The 11,362-nt window shown below is 42.7% G+C and overlaps 1 protein-coding gene across 1 annotated transcript; it reads right to left on the minus strand.

Moving 5' to 3' along the window:
- Positions 1-491: 491 nt before the first annotated feature.
- fgf19 (fibroblast growth factor 19) lies at positions 492-3,831 on the minus strand. Its single transcript, XM_041198133.1, has 3 exons — positions 3,594-3,831; positions 2,584-2,687; positions 492-2,207 (listed from the first exon to the last, which is right to left on the minus strand). The coding sequence occupies exons 1-3, from the start codon at positions 3,829-3,831 to the stop codon at positions 1,908-1,910; spliced, it is 642 nt and encodes a 213-aa protein (XP_041054067.1). The 3' UTR covers positions 492-1,907.
- Between the last annotated feature and the right edge of the window lie 7,531 nt (positions 3,832-11,362).

An 11,362-nucleotide genomic window follows, 5' to 3' on the forward strand; every position in this document is an offset into this window, starting at 1 on the left:
CATAAACACTATCATGGACTGGCTGGACTGAATGGCCTGTGTCATATACTCTATGTAATCCTACGTGATTCATTGGGTATGGACATCACTAGATAGGCCAGCCTGTATTGCCCCTCAATAATTGTCCTGAGTAGGTGGTAGTGAGCCTGCTGTCTGTATGGTGAAGGGGCACTATCATGCTGTTGAAGAGGAAATTCCAAGATTTTGATCCAGTGACAATGAAGCAACAGCAATATATTTCCAAGTTAAGATAGTATGTGACTTAGAGGTAATTTGAGAGGTGACACTGTCCCTATGAAACCATTGACTTCAATATTCTAGGTGATGATCGGGGCTTTGGGAGATACCGTCGAAGAAGACTTGGTGAATTGCTGCAGTGCATCCCTTAATAGAATGAACTGTAGCCACAGTATATAAAAGAATGTAAATAAAGGAACGCAGACAAACTGTTATGGAATTTTATTTACACTTTATTTTAATTTACAAAAATGTATAATTTCTTACTGTTTAGTCACAATATGGAAGTATGAAATGAAACCTATGAAAAAAGCTGGTTGATTCATTCCATCAGCTGTCACCAGTAATTGACTATTTAATTGTCCATTAAGTACAAACCTTCACATGTAACTTCAAGTAATTTGCTTTTATTTATTAATCATTCAAGCAAAAAAAAAAATACAACATTAGCCTTCCAAGACCAGGTTCATTTAAACTGAATTACACAAAATGGAAAATTGTATAAATATATGTACATAAATATAGTAACAAAATAGAAGGAACCACTGTTTACAATAAGTTAATTATAAATACCTTAGAAATGGTTAAGTGCTTGTTTGGCTGAATTTGCGATCGATTTCTTCCATGCTAGACTCCTTCAAATTCAACTGGACAAACTTGTATGTTTTGCAATATCAGATTCGTTATTCAATGTATTTGATACTACAGTTCCAGTTTGTGAAGGTTTTGTTTTTAATGTTATTCCATGCTTTTCCCAGGAATGGGACTTAAATTGCAAGCTTTAGACCCCTCTCACACAATAGCACATTTGAACTGCACAATATGTCCTGAATATTTTCCCTCAGGAAGATCATTTTAACTCGCTGCTGGGACTTAAATTCCATCTCCTCCAGTAGGACACGCAGTTTAAACTGAACTCCCGTCTAGCAGGAACATTTCCAATTTCACCTTCCAACCTTCCTCTTACGGCAGAGGTTTAAACTTGTGCCTTATATTCCCAGTCCTCAGATATAAGGTCTGAACTCCATTCTCCAGCTCATTTCATGAGAGAGATGGTTTAAACTGCCCTCTATCCCATGTTATAGGAGAAGGTTTAAACTGAAACTATAATTCCTCTTCCTATTATAGGATTTCTAAACAGTACCCTTTATGTTCAATCATACAATTCAAGTGACACTTTTCCCTCTATCAACATCCTACATTGGGGGGGAGGGGGGCGGAGTTACACTATTTACCCTTCGTCCTCAATCTTACAATTGAGGGTTATGCTGCACCCTCTTATGCTGCATCCTCTTCCTATCTTAAGATATGGCCTTACACTGATTTTTTTTTTAATCTCCTATCCTACAAGGGAGCATTTTACTGCACCCAGTATCCCTTATCCCAGTAGAGTTGCATTTTTCATGTATGTGTACCATTGCAGGCTCAAAGCTGCCAGGCACTTACACTCATTCAGTATTTCACTTGTCGAATATTCGTACTGAGAATCCTTTCTAAATTGAGGCTGGCACTCAGACACCTGAGTTACCTGTGTTTTTTTAAATCTTGCAAATGACAAGGTGACTTCATAATCAGGCACTGTATCCTTTTCAGCAGACCTAGGTGGCAGAGTAGCAAGCAGTCAATTAGCCAAAAAGTGCAATGCAATCATGGGTCGAAAGGAGGCTTCTTCATGTGGCTTCATATGTGAAGTCCAGAGGATCCATGCTGTTGGTCTGAATAACTGAAGACGGGAGCGAGTCGAGTTCAGGAGTTTCCCTGGAATGGTTAGGGCGGACCAGCCGGAGAGGCAGCGTGTTCCGTATGGGCAGGAACTGGGAGAGGGGAGGGAATGGCCTCCCTCTTGTGTGGGCTCGCTGCCTCCTGCTGCTTAAGGACACGGCAGCTCCATACTTTTCCGACCAGTACAAGTTATAGGTGCCAGACAGCAAGCGCTCTGTAAATGAGCAGTCAGCTTCATTATATGATAGCTAAAGAAATAATAAGAGTGAGAGAAAAAAAAGAGGGGAAATAAAAAGAGAGTGATTAGCCTATGTGTTTTCATTATTCTCCACACTGACAGCTGACAACACTGGCGCCCAGGGGCTGCCATGTGGATCTGCAGGTCAGTGAACTCTTGAGGTCAATAACCCACAATGGACCCGCTGCTGGTGCTAGGATGCTCAGATAAGGAGGCATTGCTCCGGAGCATTAGGCAAAGCGAGCATCCCTCCCCCCTACACACACACACAGCCCCCGCCCGCCCCCGCCGCTGCTTATTCAGTGGAAGTGAGGTGGCTGCATTTTTTTTTAAAAAATGGTTAGATAAGGGGAAGCTGAAAGCCGGAATTTCCGGCGAGGACTTACCGAGCCGAGCAGCTTGCCGTCTCTTTCCATGCACAGATAGCGGCCGCTGCGATAGCCTTTGATCGCCACCACTCCCGGAGCCACTGCCCTTATCTCAAGAAGGCCTGGAACGCAAAGGCAACAGGGTTAACAGTCAGTGCAACCCGCTCAACTTCCGATCACTCCTGCGCTTGGTGCATCTTCCGATTTCAAAAATGACTTTGATTGGCCGACTCGCCTGGCTTTGCCGCTGTGAAATGGTATAACCGTCCCGAAACTGAGTCGGCAAATAACAAACATAGTTGGGCTTCTTTTGCAGACTTTAATTTCCGTCTCCCAAAGAGTCGGGGAAAAAAATCCCTTAAAACAAAAACTAGGTAAGATAGAAAGAGGTTTTCTGTTTGAGGCGGAAGGAAAACCCGGGCTGTGATAAAATCCTCGCCACTTGGTCTGCTCGCCTCCACCCCCCCCCCCCCCCCTCAAAAGGGTCATTAAACATTGGGGACACACATTTCACACACAGTTACTGTGGTGCCGCCTCTTACCGTGAAATTAGGGAACAATTTAACACAACAAATTTCAAGGCTCAGTTTTTGTGAGATCGCTTAAAAACAGAGAGCACAGGAGACCAATCCCATTGCTGGTCCCTGCACCGCTCCCTCTCCCTCTCTCCCTTTAAGAGCTCACAGTAAAGTTGTTGCAAATTGTCATAAAAGTGTAAAACAAGTCGTCACGTGTAACCTCTGCCTTGGGCCGCCTGTGTAAATATCTGACTGCAGCTGCCAGCTTAAAGGGGCGAGAACATTTGTCTGATCCACACCAATTCTCTCTCGGACTTCGCCCCTCCACAGCCCTGACCTGCTGGAGCCAAGTCTCAATCTTGCTGGGGACTGAAATTTTAATATTCTCCCTCCGCCAGTCTGTTTTTTTTTAAATTAACCCACGTAACGATTAAATAACACCGACCGCCTCCCACCCACCCCCATATGATGTACCAGATGGAGGACTCTCTATGCTGAAAGCCTGCTTACTGTGTGCGCTCCGTTCCAGGCTGCCGTCCACTGTGCCATCATCATTCATCCGCAGGTGGTAGCTGATGAAGCTGCCTTTGTCCTGCTCGGTGTACAAGTGCATGAGCCTTATGGTTTGATCCCAGCCAGAGTTCACGTGTGGCCCCGCATCTGGCGAGGGCATGGCGTGCCCCACCATGGCAAAGGGCAGCTCGGTCAGCACAAGGGCAAAGCACAGCCTGCGCATCGCCACCCGCATCTTGAACCGGTCCAGCGGGTCCACAAACATCCCCGGTAAGGTGCAGGCAAGAGGCGAATAGACGAACCCAGTTTCCCTGATCTCTTCTCTAATGCACTGGTTAGAGACCTGGGACTCAGCCTTTTAAAGGTTTCAACCGTTATCAGTAAAATCGATACGCCTGCTCCCAAAAGAATTATTTGAAACTCAGTCATAATAGTATTTTTTTTCCTAAATGCCCGCCCACTCAAGTGTCGTTATACATTGCATCATAGAGTGCCAGGGATATCCCAACCTTGAACAAATTGTTTTAACATTACAATGGCCTGCGCTGTATTTTCTGCAGAGTAACGGTATTTAATACATCTATCTGCAGCAATCCTAATTTATCCAGGCATAAAGGACCTAACCTATCACAATAATCAAGAGATTTGTATGTTAATTTTTTTTAATGTGCCTCAGGGAAATAATAATTGGACACTGCAGTACGAATGGGTTTTTCGAGGTTATTGTTGGATGAGAGACATTGTGAAACTTTAATTTCCGCCCAGGAGGAAACATAATTGTTCACTTAGCGGAAATAAAAAAAAGGAAATATAAAAAAATGCATTTTTATATTTTCTATTTTTTTTTCAATACGAACACAAAATAATCCAGAAATAAATTGAAAATCCTTTCTGATTTCGTTCACAAATTGGCGGGCTTCTTGCTTTGCAGCGTATAATGCAAACAATGCTGGGTGAGCACTTTTGTGAAAGACTTTTTTGTCAGATTCTGACTTCCCAGCACACGCCTGCTGAGGGCGGTGTGGTCATAACATACGGAACCAGTCAGACACCCAGGCAATGGAAAAAGCCTCTGACAAAGAGTGCTGCAAGATGCAAACAGGTTAAGAGGCAATGACCTCTTGGTTATTCAGTTTTTCATCTTATTGTTGCATAGAGCAATGTTCATGGATTCTGATCAAGCTTTTTCTGTGGACTGAATTGCTTCTTCATCCGACCAACACCACTCCACCCCCCCCCCCAACCCCCTCCTCCACCCCCGGACTTTCCTCTTTTTGGGGGGGATCCATTTCATGCATGTTTCATTGTTCCCTATACACTCGAGGATTGAACACAAAGGAAATTAGGACAAACTTTAAGCAGAGAATTTTTGCAAATTGCGTACATACAAAAACAACCCACCCCACTGAGCACAAGCAATGTAAAGAAAAGCAAAGTCATACTATATGGTTTAAGCTCATTCTTTTTTCTCTGTCCCTGTCTCTCAGTTGCCTTTGATTCTTCAGCTTTCCTCTTTGATTTTTGCCTTTTCTCTTTGATTCTTGGTCTCTTTGCTTTTCTCCCTCTTTGTTTTGATTTTCTTAGTCTCTGTCTCTTTGTTGGAGCCTCTTTTATCTTGCTGGCAGCCTTCTCTGTTTACATAGATCATCTTGTTCACTCAATGCCATTGATTTTCCCTTTCCTTCCGCTTGACCACTCTGTGCATCTGTCTCCAAAATCTGTGCCTCCCATTCGCCCACTCAGTACTTCTCCCTCATATTCCCTCCTGAGTCCTGCCTCATGCATCCATCATTAGTCTCCTCCTCTCTCCACGCTCGGTTCACTTTTTGAAAACCTGGTCAGCTTAGTCATTGGCTGGCACTTCTCTCTCCACATAAATTCATGCTTTTGAAGATTGTTGCATTTGCAGACTAAGATTCCTTTCTCAGGGATATCTTCCCTCCAGCAACCTTCCTATCATAAACAAATCTCCTGCAAATCCCCCACTACTTCTGGTTTTGGAAGAGTTTATTGATAATCTGGGCAGACTTGATTGATATTTTGAACATGTTCTGCCTAGGATGCATGGCAATGCACAATATCCACTTATTTTGACATGTTTGCATTAAATAACTTTAGCTTGACAGCTCTTGTAAATATTTTGTAACACCAAAGCATGCATCTCACCTGCACTAATTTTTAAAACATCTCTCTCCAATTTTACCTCACTTCTCTTTAAATCTCTTGTCATGGTGCAGTTCCATCCATAGCTGTCTATGCTCAGGTACATGTGGTTATGCTTCATGTTTGAACCTCAAGAGTACATAGAAATTGCATTGCAGTCACAACAGAAGAGACTACTCTGCTCAACCAGTCCGTGCCGGAGTTAACCCTCAAGCAAGCAAATAGTTTAAATCCCATTTAGCCGCCCAGTTCCCCTATGCTTTTTCATTCATCTGCCATTCAATCTAATCTTGAATCATGAAAATGGCAGATTATTTGTCCTGAAATAGTGCTAGTTTGCCTCAGAATTCCTGTCTCTGAATCAGAAGGTTCTGGATGGAAACTCCAGCCCAGGATTTGAGAACTTAATCTCAGTTGACAATTGAATACAATACTAAGAACATCATGCACTGCTGGATGAGATCTTAAATCAAAGCTCTGTTGCCCGTTCAAGTAGACAGTAAAGACCTTATTCTAAGGAGATGTCCCAGCATCTTGGCCAAAATCCCTATCCCTGATGAATGAGGCTATTGTAGTGACCCCAGAATAGTCACATCCTGTGGGGACAAAATTGGCAATACCCATAAGATCCAACAACACTCATTGTGCTTATGTTTAGGGCTTATGTTCGTGAGGCCAGTGACACTCACGCAACCTTATTCCAGCATGGAACAGTAACAGTAGGAAAGGAGGTACTAATTGCAAGTACTAATTGAAGTTAAGTTTTAAGACAAGTTATCATTACATTAATCTTCCATAGATTCAGCTAGTGGGTGAATAACACATCAGCCATTGATGCACTAATGGCCAGGTAACAATTTTTAAAAAATCTTTCAGAAGATGTGGGAGTCGCTGGCTAGGGCAGCATTAATTACCCATCCCTAATTGCCTGTGAGAAGGTGGTGGTGAGCTGTCTTCTTGAATCACTGCAGTCCATGTGGTGTAGGTACACCCAGAGTGCTGTTAGGGAAGGAGTTCCAGGATATTGACCAAGCGACAGTGAAGGAAAGGCAGTATAGTTCCAAGTCAAGATGGTGATTGAGGCTTGGAGGGGAACTTGCAGGTGATGGTGTTCCCAAGCACATGCTGCCCTTGTTCTTCTAAGTGGTAGACATCGTGGGCTTGGAAGGTGCTATTGAAGGAGCCTTGGTGAGTTGCTTCTGTGCATCTTGTAGGTGGTGCACACTGCTGCTACTGTGCAATGGTGCTGGAGGGAGTGGATTTTGAAGGTGGTAGATGGGGTGCCAATCAAGCGGGCTGCTTTGTCCTGGATGGTGTTGAGCTTCTTGAATGTTGTTGGAGCTGGACTCATCCAGGCAAGTGGAAAGTATTTCATCACACTCCTGATTTGTGCCATGTAAATGGTGGACAGGCTTTGGAGAATCAGGAGGAGAGTTACTCTCTGCAGAATTCACAGCCTGTTCTTGTAGCCACAGTATTTATATGGTTGGTGCAGTTCAGTTTCTGGTCAATGGTAATCTCCAGGATGTTGATAGTGGGAGATTCAGAAATGGTAATGTCACTGAATGTCAAGGGGCAATGGTTAGATTCTCTCCTGTTGGAGATGGCCATTGCCTGGCACTTGTGTGGCACAAATGTTACTTGCCACTTAGCCCAATCCTGGATATTGTCCAGATCTTGTTGCATTTGGACCTGGACTGCTTCAGTACCTGAGGTGTTGTGAATGGGGCTGAACATTGTGTACTCATCAAGGAACATCCCCACTTCTGAGATTATGATGGAGGATGGTCATTGATGAAGCACCTGAAAATGGTTGGGCCTAGGTCACTACCCTGAGGAACTGCAGTGATGCCCTGAGACTGAGATAATTGACTTCCAAAAACAACACCCATCTTCCTTTGTGCTAGGTATGTGGACAGTTTTCCTCCTTGTTCCCATTGACTCCAGTTTTGCTCAGGTTCCTTGATGGTACACTCCATCAAATGCGCCCTTGATGTCACTCTCACTTTACTTCCGGAGTTCAGCTATTTTGTCCATGTTTGGACCAAGGCTGTAATGAAGTCAGGAGCTGAGTGGCCCTGGCAGAACCCAAATTGAGTGTCAATGAGTAGGTTATTGCTGAGTAAGCGCTACTTGATGGCATTGTCAATTACACCTTCCATCGTTTTGCTGAGATCAAAAGCAGACTGATTGTGTGGTAATTGGCTGGGTTGGATTTGTCCTACTTTTTGTGGACAGATGGGCAGGTTTCCACATTGCCGGGTAGATGCCAGTGTTGTAGCTGTAATGGAACAGCTTGGCTAAGGGTGCAGCTAGTTCTGGTGCATAAGTCTTCAGTACTATTACTGGAATGTTGTCAGGGCCCATAGCCTTTGCAGTATCCAGTACCTTCAGCTGTTACTTGATATGATGTGAAGTGAATCGAGTTGGCTGAATACTGGCATCTGTGATGCTGGGAACCTCCAGAGGAGGCCAAGATGGATCATCCACTTGGTACTTTTGAATGAAAATTTTTTCAAATGCTTCAGCCTTATCTTTTGCACTGATATGCGGGGGTCCCTATCACTGAGGATGAGTATATTTGTGCAGCCCCCTTCTCCCTGTTAGTTGTTTAATTGTCCACCACCATTCACGACTGCATGTGGCAGGGTTCAGAGCTTAGATCTGATCTGTTGGTTGTGGGATCGCTGATTATGTGAGATAGCTGAAAAGTTAACTGATGATGACTGTCAGCATAGCAGGGGTGGCCAAATCACAGCTTGCCAGCCACATGGAGCTTTTTTTACACATAAAGTGTGCTTATGGAAAAATTTGGGTGTAATCCATCCTTAAGTTCTGCACACTGTCCCCTCCATGAGCTATACAGGTACCGAATGGGACAGGTCTATGCCATAGAGGATGCAGATTGTGAACTATATAAGTAGCAGTTGATAATAGAAATAATGTAAGCTGACTGCAGTCAGCCAAGTTACATTGTACGTTTTAGGGATGTAATTCTACTAGGCAGCTGGTTTAAGCCAGCTACATGACATTAAAAAAATATTTCAGGGGCCTTACAGCAGTAGGCATTATCCTGCTATCCCGAAGTGCAGAGAGGGCAGGTTGAGAGGATAACTTCTGATCCACATGATTGAATTGTCAATTCATGTTTTCCAGGTAGAATAACGTGCAACTTCAACATCTTGTGAGTTGGTGCTGAAAGATCCTGCAGCTTATTCAATATACTCCTGGTCTTTTTTCCTGGCTATACCATTGCCTTAGATGTAAGATGTTGATTCTTCTTCTTCCTCTGTGTGAAGTTCTTGGGAAGAAACAGTGAGATTCAGTAAGGAGTGTTTAGAATCAGAACGAGACATGATGTTAAAACATAGATTCCTTTAGTCTCCTACTAGAGTCTCTGCTATGTATGTATATGGTAGCCTTAAGTGGACAAAATGCACAATGCTATTCTCATCCCTCCTTAGTAAACAAGAGGTAATGGTTTGTTTCCAAAAGTGTAAACAGTAAACTTAAGCATAGTGGGAATATTCAACTTCGCCAGTAACACTGTTAAATATTCTAACTTTTCTATTAATTTAACAATGTACTGAGTGAGATGAAAGATTTGTTCACCAACTGAAAATAGTTCACTAATCACAGTGGATGTCTTCTTCATGAGTAGAATATCCTCTGACAATATTCTATTCATTCATGGGTGTCACTGGCTAGGCCAGCATTAATTGCCCATTCCTAATTGCTCTTATTCAGAGGGCATTTAAGAGTCAACCACGTTGCTGTGGGTATGGAGTCACATGTAGGCCAGACTGCAGTACGGGTAAGGATAGTAGATTTTCCTTCCCTGCAGAACATTAGTGAACCAACAGGGAACGGCTTTATGGTCATTATTGGACCCTTAATTCCAGATTTTTATTGAATTCAAATTTCACCATCTAACATGGTGGGATTTGAACACCAGTCCCCAGAGCATTACCTGGGCTCTTTGGAATACTAGCCTAGTGACAATACCATTATGCCACCACCTCCCCACATCAAGGGTGGTCCTCTCGTTTACCTCATGTTCTGAGATGTCAATGTCGGAATCGGATTCAATGCTTGTGAATGGAGTTTTCAGCGCTTTGAAGAGTGACACATTTTGTCTGATGATTTGTGAACCATGCTTAGCAGTGATAATTGATCCTTTCATGTAGGTCACAACAAATGGCTAGTTGTCATAGGGGTTGTTTGCTTTCCAACGTGACCATCACATTTCACAAGCACTTCACCTCCTGGCTTTAGTGGTGTAGCTCTGAATACATGTTTTGCTCTGCATTTACTTTCATTTGATCCTTCTGTTCTCTATTACATTCATATACATGTTGATCTTTAGCTCCGCAGGGTGACTTAGGATGTGTAAATATGTGAAAAAATGTACAATTTTCACATAGGATGTGCAAAAATGAGTGTAACTGAGGGGTTTCCAGTAGCCAATTGATGAGTCACTCAGTAATTGCAAAGAAAGTAATGCAACTCTTGCTTCCATGACTCAATCTCAACTGTAGCTGTATAATATTTTTCAAGGTACACAAAAATCTCTCGATTTCTCCATTAGCTCTTGGCCAATGGGTAATGGCTTTTCGATGAAGTCTAGATAATTTTCAAATTTATTGAACTCATCTCTGTTGAATGGGGGTCCGTAGTTACTTCTCATGTTTGAAGGATTCCAAACAAAGCAAGAATCTGGTTAAGCTTTGGGATGACTCCTTTCACTGAAGCGGATGTGACTATCTCCACAACTGAGAATCTATTGCAGTTGTCAGTGACAACAAGCAGGTGTTCACCAGTGTGTAAACCTGTCAAACCAACACTGATCTCAATCCATCTTCCTGGAGGTAGTTCAGACATCTTGAGGGGGTCATGAAAATTTCATGTTGTGGATGCTTGATATGGCAAACACTAAGTGATTTTGTGTTCTACTATACGGTTAATTCCTGGGAACCATAGCTTTTCCCTAAGGAGTTTGGTTTTGACAATTCCCTGGTGACCTTCATTTGCTATATCGACAATACATTTCCTCAGTGTTTGAGATCAGACGTGGGTGTAATTATGAGCTCATTTCGAACATTGTAAAGACTTTATGGTGTGTGAGCGACTTCATTTACAGACATTCCCTCAATCACGCCTTCCCAGTTTCATAATTCTGTAGCCATTAAACATAGTTGCAACTCCTCATCTTGTTTTGCTGCTACTTTGATGTCATCTAGTCATAGCAGCTTTAGCATGATCTATAGCTAAATAAAGAAGTTAAGGATAGTATTAAATTGGATGAAACACTGTACAAATCTACAAAGATTAGCATATGTCAAAGGACTGGACAGGCTTTAAGAACCACCAAAGAATGGCTAAAAAGATAATAAAGAGGCAGAAAGCAGACTATGAGAGAAAGCTAGTTAGTAATATAAAAACAGATAATAAAAGCTTCTACAAGTAATTAAATAGGAAAAGAGTAACTAAAGTTAGTGTTGGTCCCCTAGGGAGTGAATTTGGGGAGTTGATAACGGAAAACAGAGAAATAGTGGAAGCGTTGAACAGGTATTTTGTGTCTGCCTTCATGGTAGAGGACTTAG

Source organism: Carcharodon carcharias, chromosome 10, assembly GCF_017639515.1.
Source record: "Carcharodon carcharias isolate sCarCar2 chromosome 10, sCarCar2.pri, whole genome shotgun sequence".
Classification (NCBI taxonomy): domain Eukaryota; kingdom Metazoa; phylum Chordata; class Chondrichthyes; order Lamniformes; family Lamnidae; genus Carcharodon; species Carcharodon carcharias.